Genomic DNA, 18,224 nt, shown 5'->3' with positions numbered 1-18,224 from the left:
TAGACAGTCAAATCTCGTTGCTTTGCACAAAATGGTGCCGTCTCGTTTCGAGTGAACTCTCGAACTATTGTCCTCATCGGGACTTCCGTGACAGGCTATGTCATCCAAACTAAACTGAGGGAAGTCACATCCAGCCTATTAGGTAGGATAGCAATCTTCGAGAAGCCAAACGACGAGGTCAAGAATCTATGATCGATCCGAAGAACCATTGCCATATACAATTTTGATTTAGACTTTTTTCAACCTGTATGTCGTTGTTGTGCCGGCCAAATTATAAGAAGTTCGTAAAAATTTCTGTCTAATTACTCCACGTATAATTATTTAATTTTTAATCCTCACATTAAAAAATATACGCATCTAAATACATTATAATTAATTTGAGTAATTAATGAAACGTTAATTAGCTTAATTACATTATAATTAACTCTTTTTAATAATCACATCTAAATATTATAATAATTATATTAAAATGTTGAAATTTACAATTTTTTTGAAATAAAATTATGGCCATCGATGAAAATTATTTAAATAATTAAATACTTTAATTATGATTTAAATAAAATTATGATTAATCATCATAATTTTGTGTGGTTTAAATTAGGTTTTAAATTTATAAACAAGAAGTTTACCGGAAATGGGCAAGGGCCCACAACGATTTCATTCGACCCATTGGGCCATCTTTCAGCCCATCTGAAAGCCCAAAGGGTCGGTTCGTAACGGAAGACGAGCTTAGCTCTCGAGCTCTCCGCAACCATATAAAGTCGCCGCTTTTCGAACCAAAGCGGAATCCGATCACCTCAAGGGAAGAATGGCTCGCCCTATGACTGGTATCCACACTCCTAGAACCCCTGCTGTCAAGCTCCCATTCTCCATTTCGTCTTTCACTACAGTCTCCCTCGGCAGAGGCAAAACGAGGCTGAGGATGCTCTCCGCCGCCTCTTCTTCGTCTCCGGTGAAGGCGAGCCTGAGCCACCGTCAAGATTCGCCGCGTAATATATCCTTGGATGCTTTGATTAAAGGGGATCGTAGAGAGGAGATCGTCGGCGCCATAGACAAGTCTTTGTTCAACTGTCTATCTGAGACGAATCTCCACTTGACGGTTCCGGGGATTAAGTCCAAAACCAGGGGCAAGGTGATCTTTAGCTGAATCGGAATAAGGTTCCTTTTTACATTTTTTGAATGGGTGATGCCTGTTTCTTATTTGGTTGCTGGAGAAGAACTGATTAACTAAGAGTGCGAGATTGTAGAGCTCTTTTGCTTTATAGTGACCGAAACTTAGTGATTTTACCAGTGTTTCCCACTGTGCAGGTGAGAGATATATATGACTATGGAGATTATCTTATTTTGGTTACAACTGATCGACAGAGTGCGTTCGATAGAGTTCTTGCTTCCATACCCTTTAAGGGTCAGGTAGGGAGGTTCTTTACTGATACTGAGAATTCCTTACTGATTATGAGGCAAATCACTGTTGGGATTGGGAATTGGTTGTATATAGTTAGGATGGGTATCGACTTGTTCTTAGTTTTTTAATTCTTGGCTCCCAATTTCTCTTGTTCTACATCGTTCAGGTTCTTAATGAGACCAGCTTATGGTGGTTTGACAGAACACAGCACATCACTTCAAATGCAGTTGTGTCAGTGCCGGATAAGAATGTCACGATTGCAAAAAAGTGTTCAGTTTTTCCCGTTGAGTTCGTTGGTGAGTCATTATGGAATTCTCAGCATCCTTTCCATTTGGATTGAATTGAGCATTAGTAACTATAGAACATGGCAATGTGAAAAAACGAAACAGCTGAAGAAATATAGGACAAAGAAACTAAAGGGAAGGATGTTTTGTTAGTTCATCAGTTTGCTGACTATGGAATAACACAGGGAGTCAACTGACAATGTTGCAACTTTCCCAGTTATTGGAAGGAAAAGATACTCTGTGTTGAAGTTGTTGAATTTTCCTTTTTAGGGGTGTATAGTTGTTGATAAATTTAGTGTTCTTCATCTTCATTTTATGTCTTTGTAAATGGATGTGTCCCCATGATTCCATGGTGTAATATGGTCATCACCTTCTGGATTGTAGTTAGAGGGTTTGTCACTGGAAGCACGGATACATCATTATGGACGGTGTATAAGAACGGGGTGCGAAACTACTGTGGAAATGTTCTTCCAGAGGGTATGTTTTCTTTATCGTTTTGTCTCTTCCCATTCAAAATTTCTCTGACTGATCCACGTAATCGCCTCTCAACTATAATAGGCTTGGTTAAGAACCAAAAGCTGTCTTCCCATATACTTACTCCAACAACCAAGGCTGATACTCATGACGTTCCTGTGACACCAGATGAGGTATACCCTTCTGCTATGAGCTTGTAGGCTTTAGGCATTTTCTTAATTAGCTTATATTTTATGTTCCAGTCAAATTACTTGTGTTGTTTACATACATGCTAGCTTTGCAGATCATTGAAAGGGGCCTGATGAGTCGAGCTGATTATGAAGAAGCAAGTAGAAAGGCTTTAAGCTTGTTCGAGTACGGGCAGGTAACTTCGTTTTGTTACAGTTTCCATCTTTCGTCTGGAGGCAAATTAATTGGAGTGATGTTTTTGCAAGAATTCTGACTATACCTGTTTACAATATGGCCTCATGTTTTACCTTTTAAAGTGGATTTGGTGCTGACATTATGTTGAAAGTTTGAATAAGCAATCTAATTGGCCCTTGAAGTCATTTCCCAATACACAATGTGTAAGATCCCACATCGGTTGGAGAGGGGAACGAAGCATTCCTTATAAGGGTGTGGAGACCTTTCCGCCTATTGGACGCGTTTTAAAACCTTGAGAGGAAACCCGTAAGTAAAAACCTAAAGAGGACAATATCTGCTAGCGGTGGGCTTGGGCTGTTACACAATGTCTTTCATAGTGGCCAAAGAAGTAATTTTAATACTCTCCAATCTTGATATTTCAGAAAGTGGCTTTGGAGCATGGTATGATACTGGTCGACACAAAGTATGAATTTGGAAAGGGAGAGGATGGATCTATTCTTTTAATTGACGAGGTTCAATACACTTTCTAACTTTTTCTAGACTTCACATCTATTGCTAATTTATGTAAATATTTGAGTCATTATTACAAGAGATGATTCTTTCCCTACTTGCAATTCAAGGTGCATACACCTGATTCAAGCAGATACTGGATTGCACAGTCCTATGAGGAACGCTTTCAAAACGGCCTCGAGCCTGAAAATGTTGATAAGGTGCGTTTTCTGTTTGCATATTTTAGTACCATCTGCATTAGTTTATGAACTTTACATTATCCGTATAGGAATTCTTGAGGCTGTGGTTCAAGGATAATTGCAATCCATATGAAGATGAGGTATGGTCTTGATATTTTCTCTCAACTATTTGATGAAGTTATTAATTATTACTTATGCCATTTGCACTGCCTTTGGATGTTGAAATATCATTCATAGTTTCGTGAAATATGTTCAGGTTCTCCCTGATGCTCCTGAAGAGCTTGTACGTGAACTGTCATGGAGGTATGTATTTTATTTTCCTCGACGTTATTCGATCCTTTCATTTATACAAATAGAACGGCTAGGAAAACAAGCTACATTCTACATATTCAGACCTTGGGGACTAAGTTGCAAAAGGCTTCTCTGTATTTCTTGAGCTTTTATGACTTCTCAACTCTTATACCTCACAAACCTCTTTGTGAGCTTGGGAGATCCCATGTCTGTTGGAGAGGAGAACGAAACATTCATTATAAAGGTGTGGAAACCTCTCCCTAGCAAACACGTTTTAAAATCTTGAGAGGAAGCCCAAAGAGGACAATATCGGCTAGTGGTGGGCTTGGACTGTTACCAATGGTATCAGAGCTAGACATTGGACGGTGTGCCAACAAGAACGTTGGTCCCCAAGGGGGGTGAATTGTGAGATCCCACATCAATTAGAGAGGAAAATAAAGCATTCCTTATGAGGGTGTGAAAACCTCTCCCTAGCATACATGTTTTAAAACCTTGAGGGAAAGCGCACGAGGGAAAGCCCAAAGAGGACAATATTTACTAACGGTAGGTTTGGACTGTTACAGATCCATTCCTAACTATTGACTCCGTATTCTTGTTCATGATGGCAGATATATCTTCTTGTACGAGACAATAACCAAATCAAAATTTGAGGTGCCATCGTTAGAGGTAGATATATTTCATTATAAACTGGTCTGTGTATTAGTTATGTCTTAAACCATATGGTTGATGGTATTGACTATTTTTGGGTTTATGCAGGAACCATTACATGATCGTATATCACGAAACGTGAAATCGGCACTGGCAGCATTAAAATGATCATAGAGATTGGTACTTGGTAGCTAAAGCTAAGTTATCAACATTAATAAACTCGACAAACTTTGGTTACCCTGTGTGGTGCCTGCTGTGTTCCATGTAGCATGGATGCAACTTGCAGAGATTGAATAATGAAAACTCGTGAAATATATGATGTTCTTTTAGTTCGTACTTTATCTACCTAACTATACTTGAATCGACCAAAAAAGAAAAATGATAAGACTTTAATCATGACATTTCAACCCAGCAAAATCGTTCTTGAGAAAATTAATACCTCTGTCCAAGTTTTGGCTTCTCACACATCCCTCCATGAGAATCTCCCATGTCTTATAATTTGGAGTACCACCTCTCTCTAATGTGTGCATATGTAACGACTCGGCCTTCTCTAACAATCCATTCCTCACATATGCGCCCAGAAGAACGTTGGAGACTCTAATGTCATAATTACGACAATCGAGCTCCCATTCCTGAAATATTTTCTCTGCCTCATGGATATCTCCTAGCTTCACCAAACATAGCAATATACACATGTAGTTGGCACAAGTGGGTCTGTCACTTACAGCTTTACTAGCTGTCCAAACTCGAAGAACTCCCTCCTTATCGTTCAAAGTGGCATATAATGTAATTAAGAAGAAATATCCAAGCCTGTTACCTGAGGATAGCTTCTTCTCTGCAGCTTTCAAGGCTGCAAACGCTTTGTGAACAAGGCCTGCCTGTGTATACACTTTAGCCAGGGTAGACAGAGTGCTCCATCCCACTTGAACATTCTTATCACTCAGCATTTCTTCATACACCAATTCCACTGACCTAACCCCATATAGCTCACTGCAAGCATTCATCCAAAGATTGTAGGAGAGAACATTTCTCAGTATGTGATTTTGCTTCATGTCCTTTATGACAAGAGGAACTTTCTCATTTTGAGATGTGGCGACATACAGTTTCATCATCTCATTGTAAAGATGCGGATCCACAACCAGTCCCAAGCCCTTTAGCTTCGCCATGAAAGCCTCAGCTTTCTCTGTGTTCTTCTCTTTGACATAACCATGAAGAAGAAGGAGAGATGAAGCTTTCTGAGAGGCTATGTTGGGCAATTGATTGAAGAGTTCTTCAGCTTTCAGCAAACCGTGCAGTTTGATGGTCAATTCCAATCGGAGAGCATGATCAGCCGGGGACATACGGATCTTATTTTGAGTTTCCATCAACATTAGTACCTGAATGTAAGAATGTATAGCAATTTTATAAGAAACCTATGAATTATACAGTGAGATGCATTACTTTGTGATCATGATTCTGTTCTTCCATTGGGATAAAATGAAGAAATTTCAATTTCAATTTCAATTTCCAAACTGTTAATTGCCAACCTCTAGCGCACGCTCAAAGCGCTTCGATTTGCAGAGCTTCTTGACAACACGCCGGAGCTTAGTGATTGAGGTTCTTTGAGCTTCACAGTTACCACTCTGAAGTACGGTGGTCACGCTACTCCGAGGTGACTTGAGCTTCATAAAGTCCTGCTTGAAGTTGCCATTGTCGCCACCTTTTTGTAGGGTTTTGGGAGATACGGCAGAAATGATGTCCGAAGAGTCGACTGGCGAAGTATGTGACGATATAGGCCTCCATGCTCGGAGAAGAAAATGAATTCTGTAATTATGGAATCAACAGCTTTTTGGTTCAGATCAGAAGTGGATAATAAAACGATGAAACTCGGAGCTGTTGTAATGGTAGCTAGGAAAACAGAGAGGTAAAAGTACAGGGCTTACCGTCCGGTGCCGGAGCGGAGAGTCGTCTTCATCACCGAGTTCGTTCGAGCGGCGACCTCTGAAGCGCCGAGCCACCGAGTCATCGATTGCTTTGTGTGCGCATTGGCACAAAGGTATACAATGGTCTGCCCTTTTGTGGGTCCAAAAAAACCGAAGGTATAAATATTGCCCTAAACCGGCGACACAACGCCTTATTCATCAGCGCCGTTCGATATTTGTTAGACTTGAACCCCAACAAAGCGATCCCCATACCATTACCGAGCGATCATAACATAAAATAACCCAATAAACCTCCAGAGGCCCGGTCTGTGGGAGCACGGAACACCGTACTTTGCCGGCGACCGGCGAATTTCTTTCGTTTCTGTCGTTCGAGTTCATTCGATTTGTCTTCTCTCACATTAGCATCTAATTGTTTAACCGGTTGATGCAGTTCTGATTTCTTATTACATATAAGTTCTCGTGATCAATAGTTGCATTTCTGCGCGTTTACTGCGATTTTGCTTCGTTATGAAACGCCTCGGCTGGCTAGGGCTGGTGAGTTTACACGTATCAGTATTTGTGATCAATTGTCTTCATCGCTGCTCTTTATCGACGTTGCTAATACTATTAAATGTAGTGCCGGCGGCAATTACTCTCATCTGTAGGAGGGTCGTCCATTGATCCCCGGCTCCCGCTCGGAAAAGTTTCATCGTTACGCCAATTTTTTTCTTGTGCTCGAGGTAATTCCTTGCCACCTTCAGCTGAAGGATTGACGAGTTCACCATTTCTTTCTTCTTTCTCTCTTCCATTCTTTTTTGTCCTGACCATCTGAGCTTTATTTTCTGTTTTGTTGATTTGCTTTTCGGGCTCTAAATGTGAATCAGCGTTGCAATCATGTTCTTCTGCCGTCGGTAAAGCTCCTGACTTCGCCACAGGATTTCCGGCGAGTAGATGTTTCATACATGCCACAGGTGTTTCCTTCTCTTCCATTACCTGCAGCCCTAATGACTGTTTAATTCAGTAAATGTACCTAATATTTAAGGTAGTATTGAAATCTTGCTCATCCGGACTTTATCATTGTGCATGTCTCTAGGTTCATGTCATTCTATTGAACGAGATTACTATGAAATTCTCGGGGTTCAACACAATGCCAGTCGAGAAGAGATTAAGAAGGCATACCATGCGGTGAGTGGATCAATGAAATCGAATATGAAGGGAATGTGATTGTAACTTCTTGTAATTTTAAGTTTCCCCTTTCATATATATTTTTTTTTCAAAGTTGCTACCTTACTCGCCTATGTTCTCTATAATTTTAAGCTTCCCTCTCAACTATGCCATTGCCTTCAGTGTGCGAAGCAAATCTCTAATATATTTGTGTGTTTTATGCATTCTATTCATCAATAGCTGATTTCTATGGGTTTTTAAACTTTTATGCTTGTTTTGTCTTAGTCTTAAATCTTTATTCAAAATATCTACTGAATTCTTTGAATAATTTTAGTGACAAAGACTAAACTACTTTTATGGAACTGTTACGAACCAAAACGGGTCACTTATTATTTATTCTTCGTTATCTGTACCTTTTGTTGCACTACACATATCCATGGCCTAATAAGATTGATGAAAATTCTGTGTTGTTAACCAATGCAGTGGCCACATTTCTTGTCACCTATTATATGCCTTTTCTTTTCAACAGATACCTCTTGGCTCGCATTCACCTGCTAAAATTTTAATTATTGCTTATATTGTGCAGTTGGCCAAAAAGTACCATCCGGATGCAAACAAGAACAATCCTTCTGCCAAGAGGAAATTTCAGGAGATAAGAGAAGCCTATGAGGTTTGTTGGTGTCATTGGTTTTAAGTCTTCCATATCTCCTTCCTGTGGATGTTTGTTTTTTTCACTAGCCAAATATTTTTATTCTATAGTTTTGTACTATTAACTAACAAAATTGCTTTTCCTTTAGCCCCTTACGTTCAATACCTACGGCAGATTCATTTTTTCTTTTTTTGGAAATTTCAGACTCTACAGGATTCTGAGAAGAGATCCCAATATGACCAGGTGGCAACTCCTAAATTACTAGAGAAATATTCTATAGCTTCTGCATCCTGTCCCACTTTTCTTCTTATTTGTTTATTTGTTTTATTGTTAACGATAACTTTTATGGATAAGTGAAGATAGCTGTTTGCTTTTTGCTGACTTGTTTGTACTGTGTATATCTATGTGGCTGAAGAGGCGCGGTGGAGAATTTGAAAATGCAGGTTTTGGTACTGGTGACGCAGATGGGTTTAGCTATACTTATCGAACCCATTTTTCTGACTCATTTCAAAAGATTTTCTCTGAGGTACTTGCTTTTAACCTCTTATTCCTACTCATCAATTGAATTGGAAGTTTTAAAGTATTTTGATGCTTCACAGATCTTTGAACATGAGACCAGCCGTTTTGCCTCAGATATTCAGGTTTTTAGTTTGTGCCCAATTTTTATTTTACTCAGTTCTCCTAAATTTCTAATACAAACCATGTAATATGCTTGATTTTTTGTAGGTTGCCCTGTCATTATCTTTTACAGAAGCTGCTAAAGGATGCACAAAGCATTTGTCCTTTGATGCTATGGTTCCCTGTGATTCTTGCTGTAAGTAAGCCTGGTTGTCTGCAAAACTCAAGTCATGTTGAGATCTAAATACGTCATACCAATTAATGAAAAAGTGTGGATTACATAGACACACATGCACACACACACAAAATGTTATGGTTGCTGATTGCTAATTGATGATTGCTTGAATTGTAGTTTTTATCTATTTGCCTTGCGTTTACCCCCAGTTAATTTCTCAAGCAATAGAAGAGTTTTAGCAATTTTGTTTCCTCTTTTAAGTTTGTGGCCTTTGGTCTTTGTTTTAGATGGGCGTGGCTTTCCAGTAAATGCAACGAAAAGAAGTTGCCCTACTTGCAGAGGTTTAGGTAGAGTAAGTGCCTTCAAATCATAAATTACGTGCAAATCGGGAACAATGCTTTGTCAATTTTCATGCTATTTTCTTTCAGATTTGAGTAGTTTAATCATCAGGTTACTATTCCTCCATTTACATCAACATGCACCACTTGCAAAGGATCGGGTCAAATCATTAAGGTTTGATGTATACTTCAAAGATTTTAGTTCTTTTAGATCTTTTTCCTTTCCAATCTTGTTTCAATGATTTATTTCTTTGTTTTTCTTTTTTGGTATACTTCAGGAATTATGTGTGGAATGCAGGGGAATGGGGGTTGTGGCGGGTGTCAAGGAGGTCACAGTTACCATACCTGCTGGTTGGTCCTAACCACTTGATTGTTTATCATGTTGCATATTGAATGAAATAGAACATGATCGATATATTATGTAGAATTTGTTGGGCAACTGCAACACTTTAGATAAGCCTACTTGAATTCAATTAATTTGATTCGGCTATAATTTATTTTACTTGTCAGCTATCAATTTAAAATGCTTTAATTTCGTAAACGTTTTTTTTTTTTCAAAAGGTTAAGTTGTTAGATTAGATTTAATTTACTTATTAGAATTTTTTTTTTTTTAATTCTGTAAAATTTGTTTCTTTTTTGTTACTTGAAACACGCTTGTGTTGGTATTATATTTGAATCAAGGAGAGAATGAGATACTGCAATGACTTAAACTTGAATGTGATGTCCATAAACTTAAGTTGTTAGGTTATATTGGAATTGTTCACAAGAATTTTACTCTTTAGTGTTCTTCAATTGTATTCTTACATGAACAACTTTTAACTCACAGAGTACATGAAACTTCGTAATGTTTTATTCTCATGTAGAATATATTTTTTTAATATTTATAATTATTGTAATGCATTAGGGGTTGATTCTGGAGATACCATTCGTGTGCCAGAAGCTGGTAGTAGCGGTGGACGAGAAAGTCAATCTGGCAACTTGATTATTAAATTGAAGGCAAAAACTCACTTATATTTTCCTTCAGCTTACTTTAGCAATGTCTGTCCTTGTAAATGCACTTGCACATGACTTACTAACTATGCTCAATGTGACCACCTGTTCCTTCTCCCTGTTTCAAGAGAACTAAGCCCTTCAAGAATGTTGCGATCCACTAACTTATATTTGAATCTCATATTGGAGTTGTTTTCTGTAAACACACTGATAGCTACCTTTTGGAACTTCATCATCTAAACTAAAACTTTGTTTCATATGAAAATAAATAACTTGTGTTTGATCTTTGATTGTTCACTTGTTCTTTATTAAATACCTTGTGGCTATATTTCTTAATAATAGATTTCTTATTTTTTAAAGAAAAGTACTTTTGAACTGTTTTCATTATTTCCACGATCAATTTTCTTCTCATGCCATGTACAAACGATCTCTATTTAGTACTGAGTTCAATTTAAATAAGGGCAATGTGTTATTATGTGCTCTTCGCATGATTTCCTTTTTACTTTTAATGGAATTGGTTTCTTTGGTGTTTTTAGTCATGAATGTCAAATCGCTAGATTGATAAAGGGATAGCCATTTTCCCTAATATTCTAATATTATTTTTTCAATGTTTTAGGTTGCTGAAGATCGTGTCTTTAAGAGGGATGGTGTGGACATTTATGTGGATTCTAATGTCAGCTTTACTCAAGTGAGAAATCAAATCCTTACTGGAGTTTGAATGTCTATATTTCTTCTCGAGTGGATATGCTTTTCATTAGTTGTGGTAGTTTTTCTCCGGTCAACCGAATCTGCTCACTTGTCATGCATTTTTCTGATTACTTTTTTCTCTCTATTCAATCTTTATAGATTTGACCTTTATGCTGGTTAGAAATTTGGAATCACCTCCCTCCACTGGCTTATAAGTTATTGCTCCTTACTAATTGTCTCTAAGTAAACATCTTTTTCTCATATTGTCTTATGGCAGTACGCCATACTTGCTATCCATCGTGCCCATTTTCAAATTATTAAAAGAAATGAGAGTTATTTCGTGGGATTGTCGGGGTTTTTGTCTCTCTGCGGGAATTGTTTCTTCTTTTGAGTTCCTTCTCATTTTTTTTATCTTGTTTTTATTTTTTGTACAATAGTTAATTACTTATTATTTTTATTGTGTTATTCATTAATTGCTCTTACCTTTGTCAATAAATTCTATATTCATCAAATTTGGCTTCAAATTACTCTTTCAGGCTATTCTTGGTGGCAAGGTTGAGGTTCCAACGTTGTCAGGCAAGATAGAAATAAATGTAATGCTTAAAATCATTGTTCTTATCAATTCTTTTTCTTACATAGTTGTTTTCCTTTATTTCAAAATAGCTTGCAACTACAAGAAATCTGAACTCAGAGAGTAAAGGAAAACATGGTATATTTAGGACTTTTCCTTTTAAGAAAAATGCTATTGTTGCGCCAAAGAGGACCAAATTTTCAAGAACAGTATTTCACAATGACAATCCAATTGGACGGTATCGAGTAAGGAGAGAAATTGCAAAATTCTGTTAGAAACACAACTCCAAAATGAAAGGAAAATCAAAACTATTGGAGTCCCGTATCGCATTGGATCCTTGCTTCCAGCCAGTTGTTGTGAGTAAGTTTGGGTTAGACGGACTTCGAGTACAATAAGATGATCTAAAGCCTCTAGTTGCTGCCCCGCTTCTCCACAGCCGAAGTCTTTTGGTTGGATCTGTGGATAATTTATGAAAATATTTCTTATAGTTCAACTTGCCCTTTTGGACTCCATAAACTTTTCGCTTCGGTAATATTAAGTTTATTTCTCAGAGTCGTGGGATTTGACTTCCAACAGGATTGCTATGATCTGGAGGTTGAAGGATGGCTTTGTTTAAAGTTTAATGGCTAAATTGGAGAGATTTACTTTGTCTAATGCCATGGATAAGAGATTGTGGTGTGCTGACTTGTGCATCTCCATTTCTTGCTAATCTTTTTTGGCTAAGATTGTTAGATAAAAATCCCAAGATTTACAATCATTCGGGATGAAGTCATTTTGATTGAGGGGTTTTAGCATTTGTGATATAGGAGTTTGCACATCTATGAGAGGTTCATGAGAGTTCTTAGATCAATTAGCTAGGGTTCTTAAGTTACCAAGAGAGCGGGTAATACTCTTAGGTCTCTTTTTTTTTTTTTTNGCTATTTTAGTATCAGTTTACTTGTGTAGGATAAATTGTGTTATTAAAATGTACCTTAAATTGTAGATGCACTAATTAGAAGACCAATCAATTTCGAAGTTATTACTTATACATTTAATTTTCACGAAAATAAATAGTGAGCACGATAAATGCAATTTAAAGTTTTAAACTCACTTGACGTTGCTTTTATTCTTGAATCAGATACCAAAAGGCGTTCAGCCGGGACAGCTCTTAATACTGAGAGGGAAAGGTATGCCTTTTCACCCCATCTTTTCGTAGAACTTTGATTTAAGAAAAGAAAAGGGAAAAGCCAGAATACCTAACCGTGGAACTGGTCCAGGATTGCCAAAACATGGACTTTTTGTTGATCGTGGAGATCAATATGTGCGCTTCCGTATTAAATTTCCCACGTAGGTTTTGGTTTTTTATTTTCTACTCCGTCATATTTTCTCTGGCATTATGATAATCTCCGTTTGGTTATGTCCACAATTTTTACTAGAAGGTTTGAAACAGTATGCTGCCGGTTCTGTATGAACTGATTCACGTTTTCTTTCATGGTTTTTTAGTGAAATAAATGAACGACAACGTGCCATTTTGGAAGAGTTTGCTGAAGAAGAAATAAAGAATGGGATTGACAACTCAAATGAAGCAAGTTGGTCAGTTGACTCCTTATGTACCCTGCATGCCTAATGTTTTCATTCTGTATCTCCCTTCTTGCTGTTATGCTAATTTATTAATCATTTGACGAAGGATATGTAGATCGATCACCTTTTCTAAGTCCTCCTAGAACCTTGCGAGAAATCTTCTAAAACAAATAACTAATGACATTCTAACATAGGATCTTAGTTTATGTCTTGACGCGGCAACTACCTTGAAGCACATTAAAGATAGCTCTAACATGGCGAGGGAGAAAAAGCTGTAATTGAGTAATCGAGACATTTTATCTTGCTATTCAAGAGTGATGAGACCATTACAAAAATTATGGATAGTAAATTCTTCATTTTGGTTGCACAAAACAATAGAAATTAGGAGTGAGAATGGTCTTTGGTTCTCTCCTTTTAACAACATCATCTATAGAATCCTCCATTCATAACACACACCTACTGAAACACTTGGCATTTGTTAAGATGCTTCGTGTCACAACCGTAATAGAAGAGAGTAGGTTGTAATTTCCATGTTGTAGTCAAGAGTAGTATTGACATGTGAGTGTCACCTGTTAGGCTATGTCAAGAGCCAAGAGGGAAGGAGGAGGACAGTGCATCATCCAACACAGACAAAATTGTCAAGCTAAGATGTAAGCTAAGATGTAAGCAAGAACGGAAGCAACATTGTTGCCAAGAGTGTAAAAAACAAGCTTAATGGGGGCAAGGTAGGCCTTGGGACATGACCTTTAAGTCTTTTTAAGTGAAAGATATAAGTTCATCAAATTTAGTGTTAATCGAATATTAGACTGATGCTCCACGTTATTGTATGCTTTTCACCATTTTTATGTGCATGAGAACTAGATTAACTATACTTTAAAATGTACTATGGGGGGAGGGGGAGGGGAGGGTGTTGGCTCTTCACCAAGGGATAGGCAGACTCAGGACATGGGTCAAGGAGTGGAATGGAGCTTATTCGCTCCCAGTATACAAACTGTAATAGGAGGGAGAGGTAATTCGTCTCTGCAGAGACGAATAAACCCCAAAATATGGAAATGGTTTCAGACAAATTCTCAATCTCCATAATTTGTTATTAAGAAACTTTCGGAGGTCCCTTCCCCCACCCCAACCCACACTTTACTTCGTAAGTTTTATTTTAATACATTTTTTCAATCAGAAGCATTTCATTTCTTACTCAATGGCTTCTTTACCTTCTCTTCTGTGCTGATTGTAATGAAGATCCTAAAATGAAAACAGGCTTTATCAGCAGCTCTCTACTGGTTGAACTTTCAGGTGGCAACAAATTCTTAACCATGTTGGGGAACCTAAGTTTGTTATTGAATTGTCCCTACTTATCTTGCTCGCTGTGTTCCTGAGTAAAACAATGGGCTGAGCAAGCTCCAGAAGTGGCAGTGGGATATATTTTGGCAGGTCACCGTTGAAGTGGGAAGTCCACCTATTCATTCAATAAAGTAATGTAGATAGATACAAGGTATTCTATTTTCTCTGGTATTTCTTCTTTCCAGTTTATTTGGGGAAACCAGTCTTAAATACATTAATTGAATGTCATCGGGCAATAAGCTTACTTAAAAAAAGACGTCCTATCGATGATAACCTATCAATTAGCCAATATGAACATAGCTCAAACAGTTACAACCTTCATTCATTCATTTTTGTGTCTTGTGAACTTGATTTACCATTGCTAATGTTTGCTGGTCAATTTTTCAGTACCCGAGTTGCCGTTTCAAATTCGCGAAGATTATCCAAGTTGCACTTGTTTGGAAAATTTATATAGATATTACAATGTGATGGACGATCTTTGAATCTCTTGTGGAATGAAGGTCTTTCTTTTCTTTCCTCCACAAGCTTTCTGTAGGTTTGATCCATCATTCTCTGCAACTACTCACAACACTTGAGCACTGTAGCCATTTTGAGATTCTCACGGCTGAGCCTTTTGCTATGAATAATTACACAACGACCCACAAACTAAAGATTGATTTTGGGAGAGTTGATCTCAAATATTAGTACGAGATTAATACATTTTCAATTCTCTTCTTTATTATTGCTATTTTTGGACAGTGGTTCATCACTAAAACTAGTAGCTTCCCTACACACAGAATCTTCAAACATTGGGAATTTGAATAGCACTTCCTTGAGCTCTTGGTAGCTGCAGCTTCTTCTTGCTGCTTTGCTTAAACTCGCCATAAAAATAAGACACAAAGCCCCAGAGGTTGAGAGCCAGAGAGACGCCCTTTTCCGCCTGAAATTTCTCCCGGAAAAAGATGACGGCGAGAATCTCCGTCGCCGGCAATAACAGAGCAATTACTACACCTGAAAACAGGGAGGAAGAGTAGAAGATAACTCCGACGGCACCCAAGAAGAAACACTGCCAGATTATGGTGCTCAACGCTAATATCACGTAGTATTTCGTCTTTCCAAGCCCAAATTCTGTCCCTTCCCTTGGAATTGCCTGTAACAATGTTCATCATTTTAGATTTCACACACAAAAAAAAAAAAAAAAAAAAAAAAAAAAAAAAAAAAAAAAAAAAAAAAAAAAAAAAAAAAAANAAAAAAGATGTTGGCCAATAGAAAGTTGACACTTGTATGGTAATATTGGGTAAGTTGTAATTTAAATATCAAGGATTGGACCACGTGTTTGACCCCACGTAATCATTCCATTTTAGATGAGATCTCCAACTTCTAAGATGATAAGATATCACTACGCGTTCAACTAAAATAATTGAACTTTCTAAATTAATTTAAAAAATTCAATAAAATATACCCTTTTGATTAACACCTCTCCTTTTTATTCAAAATAAGTAAATAATGAATAAGGATATCTATCCCCATTCATACAATGTTGAATCACGAATCAAGTTAAAACTTTATAAGATTATGGTCAATTTAATTATAGATTTAAATATTGTTTTTATTATATTCTTTGAAAATTGTCTAACTTTCGTATCTTTCAAGATTGATTATCAACTTATTGTCATAGAAACACTGTGAGATCCCATATCTGTGGAGGAGAACGAAACATTTTACAAGGGTGTGGAAACTTCTCCTTAACATATGCGAAACCCAAAGAGAACAATATTTGTTAGCGGTTTTAGCATATACGAAATCTAAAGAGAACAATATATGTTTGCTACCGGTCTTAGCAGATGCGAAACCTAAAGAGAACAATATCTACTAACTAACAATGGACTTGAACTGTTATAATGGCTTGGGCTGTTATAAATGGTATTAGAGCCAAATACCGATTGATGTGTCAGTGAGAAGTCTGAGTCCCGAAGGAAGATGAACACGAGGTGGTGCGCTAACAAGGACGTTGGGCTCCGAAGGAAGGTGGATTGTGAGATCCCACGTAGGTTAGAGAGGGGAATGGAACATTTCTAGAGTGTGGAAACCTTCCTTGACAGACGCGTTTTAAAAACCTTCCGGTGAAGCCCAAGCCCAAAATGGGAAACCCAACTGTCTACCTAGGTATAAGCTCTCGTGATTTTGCTTTTGGTTTTTCAAAAAAACTCGTATTAATGGAGCTGGCGTTCCTATATACCTATAATCTCTTCTTAATTATCTATCGTGGGACTCGAACAATACTCGAAATTGGATAGAAATCTGACCTGAAAATCATTGTTGATGAGCATTCCAATGGTACATAGAATCGTAGCAAATAAAGATATCACGAACTGAGTTTCCAACACCAAGGTGTATGTAAGATTCTGTTTCGCTTTCTTATACGTCAATTCAATCAACGGCAACACAAATCCGTACAACACCGACGCTCCCACCGTCATCAAGAATCCGGCGATGTACTCTCTATTCGACTCTCCGGCCGGCCGGTCTCCACTAGAGTGCAACGCCAAAATCGCCCCACCAAGCGTCAATAAAACGACGGCGTTTACAGAGTAGCTCGTGAACCTCTGTTTCACCAGCAAAAACGCAAACCCAGCCGTGAACGCCAACTGTGACGCAATAATCAGCGAAGAAGTCGAAACCGGCAGCCGCGCCACGCCGTAAGCGTAAAGGTAATTATCGAGTCCGGTGAGAAGGCCAATTACAGCAGAGGCGAAGAACAAACGCGGCTTTATGAAGATGAACTCCGTCGTCGTTCCGGCAGCGGAAGTGCGACGGCGTTGGAAGTAACTAATGACCAAAGGGAGTAAAATAATCGGCCAACCGCCGGTTAACAGCCAACTGGAGAGCCAGACGCGGTTGCCGCCGTGAATGAAGTAGAGGCGTAGAATCAGAGGGCCGCCGCAATTGCCGATGGACATCAAGACACAATTGAAGGCGAGGAGGAACTTTTTGACGGCGGCGTCCGGCGATTGGTTTGGTTGTTCATGTTTTGTTTGATTGTGTACGAAAGATTCTGAGGGTTGGGAATGCATTTTAGAGTTGTGATCGAGGAATTGTGAATGGACGAAATTGGGAAGAGGAGCTGACATTTATGGACGATGGCAGAGCAATGTGGACACCAAATCGGTGGGGACAAATCATTACAATTCCCACAACTCGAATAAAGCTCACAATCTACTATGATTTGGATTGGATGAGTTCTCGAGTTATTTGAATATCTCTAATTGGATTTTCGAGAATGACGAGTGTCACCGTCTTCATAAATAGATTTCTAGTTAAAATGGTAGAAGCTAACCTCTAAACCCCATGTTTGAAACGATTGAATTGAAAGTAAAATAGGTTTAGGTTAAATTATAAACCCTAAATTTTAATCCTATACACGAGACAGAGACACGAGAGTTGTTAAGAAATTGAATGGCTTTTAATTAATAAAAAAGTTTGATGCACCTGTATCCCACATTGATTGGAGAGAGAAACGAGTACCAAACGAGGTTTAAGTCGAGGTTTAGGTTAAACCCTACACGAGAGTTGTTAAGAAATTGAATGGTTTTTAATGATTAGAGAGGGAAACGAGTGCCAAGCGAGGTTTAAGTCGAGGTTTAGGTTAAACCCTACACGAGAGTTGTTAAGAAATTGAAAGGACGTTGAGCTTCGAAAGTGTTAGACGAACACGACTCTCCACAATGGTATGATATTGTCCACTTTGAGCATAAGCTCTCATGACTTTACTTTGGGCTTCTCCAAAATGCCTCATACCAATAGAGATAGTGTTCCTCACTTATATACGCACGATCATTTTCTAAATTAGCCGATGTGGGACTTTCATCATCTAACGAAAAGGGAGTAGATTGTGAGATCCCACAATTGGAGAAAGAAACGGCATCGATTAGAGAGGAAGGAACGAGTGTCAACAAAGACACCGGACTCCGAATAGGATGAATTGTGAGGTTCTACATAGGTTGGAGACGAGAATATAAGGGACGGGTATTTAATTTTAGACCCCAGACGACATGTGGCTCTATTTTGTAGTCTCTGGTCCATAAGAATTGACCTGTATCCGA

At 38.1% G+C, this 18,224-nt stretch overlaps 4 protein-coding genes across 6 annotated transcripts; 2 read left to right on the top strand and 2 right to left on the bottom strand.

The window, feature by feature from the left end:
* Nucleotides 1–770: 770 nt before the first annotated feature.
* LOC111805138 (phosphoribosylaminoimidazole-succinocarboxamide synthase, chloroplastic) lies at nt 771–4,480 on the top strand. Its single transcript, XM_023690046.1, has 12 exons — nt 771–1,132; nt 1,309–1,410; nt 1,569–1,698; nt 2,071–2,163; nt 2,245–2,333; nt 2,444–2,524; nt 2,946–3,035; nt 3,144–3,233; nt 3,302–3,352; nt 3,469–3,515; nt 4,112–4,169; nt 4,260–4,480. Exons 1-12 carry the CDS (start codon nt 809–811, stop codon nt 4,317–4,319), a joined length of 1,215 nt encoding a protein of 404 aa, XP_023545814.1. The 5' UTR covers nt 771–808; the 3' UTR covers nt 4,320–4,480.
* LOC111805137 (pentatricopeptide repeat-containing protein At5g27460) lies at nt 4,441–6,201 on the bottom strand. Its single transcript, XM_023690045.1, has 3 exons — nt 6,074–6,201; nt 5,678–5,954; nt 4,441–5,527 (listed from the first exon to the last, which is right to left on the bottom strand). Exons 1-3 carry the CDS (start codon nt 6,154–6,156, stop codon nt 4,541–4,543), a joined length of 1,347 nt encoding a protein of 448 aa, XP_023545813.1. The 5' UTR covers nt 6,157–6,201; the 3' UTR covers nt 4,441–4,540.
* LOC111805134 (chaperone protein dnaJ 1, mitochondrial) lies at nt 6,148–14,844 on the top strand. 3 transcript variants are annotated; one of them, XM_023690042.1, is made up of 21 exons: nt 6,148–6,229; nt 6,504–6,607; nt 6,690–6,792; nt 6,937–7,023; nt 7,146–7,237; nt 7,803–7,886; nt 8,070–8,108; nt 8,281–8,391; nt 8,465–8,506; nt 8,592–8,679; nt 8,946–9,010; nt 9,109–9,171; nt 9,275–9,347; nt 9,901–9,992; nt 10,603–10,674; nt 11,210–11,266; nt 12,362–12,410; nt 12,501–12,570; nt 12,727–12,816; nt 14,095–14,293; nt 14,530–14,844. In XM_023690042.1, the coding sequence occupies exons 2-20, from the start codon at nt 6,581–6,583 to the stop codon at nt 14,192–14,194; spliced, it is 1,404 nt and encodes a 467-aa protein (XP_023545810.1). In that variant the 5' UTR covers nt 6,148–6,229; nt 6,504–6,580; the 3' UTR covers nt 14,195–14,293; nt 14,530–14,844. The 3 variants fall into 3 exon arrangements, with proteins under 3 accessions (XP_023545810.1, XP_023545811.1, XP_023545812.1); XM_023690043.1 differs by lacking the exon at nt 6,148–6,229 and having other exon boundaries at nt 6,515–6,607; nt 14,059–14,293; XM_023690044.1 differs by lacking the exons at nt 6,148–6,229; nt 14,095–14,293; nt 14,530–14,844 and having other exon boundaries at nt 6,515–6,607; nt 11,210–11,249; nt 12,727–12,818.
* Nucleotides 14,799–17,267, bottom strand: LOC111805139 (purine permease 3-like). Its single transcript, XM_023690048.1, has 2 exons — nt 16,428–17,267; nt 14,799–15,271 (listed from the first exon to the last, which is right to left on the bottom strand). Exons 1-2 carry the CDS (start codon nt 17,250–17,252, stop codon nt 14,924–14,926), a joined length of 1,173 nt encoding a protein of 390 aa, XP_023545816.1. The 5' UTR covers nt 17,253–17,267; the 3' UTR covers nt 14,799–14,923.
* Between the last annotated feature and the right edge of the window lie 957 nt (nt 17,268–18,224).

Source organism: Cucurbita pepo, chromosome LG11 (genome assembly GCF_002806865.2).
Source record: "Cucurbita pepo subsp. pepo cultivar mu-cu-16 chromosome LG11, ASM280686v2, whole genome shotgun sequence".
NCBI classification, from domain to species: Eukaryota; Viridiplantae; Streptophyta; class Magnoliopsida; order Cucurbitales; family Cucurbitaceae; genus Cucurbita; species Cucurbita pepo.
This window is presented reverse-complemented; position numbering and strand designations above follow the sequence as displayed.

Bases quoted from the DNA above. Each gene is read 5' to 3' on its own strand.
- LOC111805137 (XM_023690045.1), bottom strand. From the start codon at position 6,156: ATGACTCGGTGGCTCGGCGCTTCAGAGGTCGCCGCTCGAACGAACTCG. The intron at 5,955-6,073 runs GTAAGCCCTGTA...CCATAATTACAG, and splicing joins CTCCGCTCCGGCACCGGACG to AATTCATTTTCTTCTCCGAG. The intron at 5,528-5,677 runs GTTGGCAATTAA...TCTTACATTCAG, and splicing joins GCTTTGAGCGTGCGCTAGAG to GTACTAATGTTGATGGAAAC.
- LOC111805134 (XM_023690042.1), top strand. From the start codon at position 6,581: ATGAAACGCCTCGGCTGGCTAGGGCTG. The intron at 7,238-7,802 runs GTGAGTGGATCA...TATATTGTGCAG, and splicing joins TTAAGAAGGCATACCATGCG to TTGGCCAAAAAGTACCATCC. The intron at 9,993-10,602 runs GCAAAAACTCAC...TCAATGTTTTAG, and splicing joins ACTTGATTATTAAATTGAAG to GTTGCTGAAGATCGTGTCTT.
- LOC111805139 (XM_023690048.1), bottom strand. From the start codon at position 17,252: ATGTCAGCTCCTCTTCCCAATTTCGTCCATTCACAATTCCTCGATCAC. The intron at 15,272-16,427 runs GTCAGATTTCTA...ACATTGTTACAG, and splicing joins TCATCAACAATGATTTTCAG to GCAATTCCAAGGGAAGGGAC.
- LOC111805138 (XM_023690046.1), top strand. From the start codon at position 809: ATGGCTCGCCCTATGACTGGTATCCACACTCCTAGAACCCCTGCTGTC. The intron at 1,133-1,308 runs GTGATCTTTAGC...CCCACTGTGCAG, and splicing joins AGTCCAAAACCAGGGGCAAG to GTGAGAGATATATATGACTA. The intron at 2,164-2,244 runs GTATGTTTTCTT...CAACTATAATAG, and splicing joins TGGAAATGTTCTTCCAGAGG to GCTTGGTTAAGAACCAAAAG.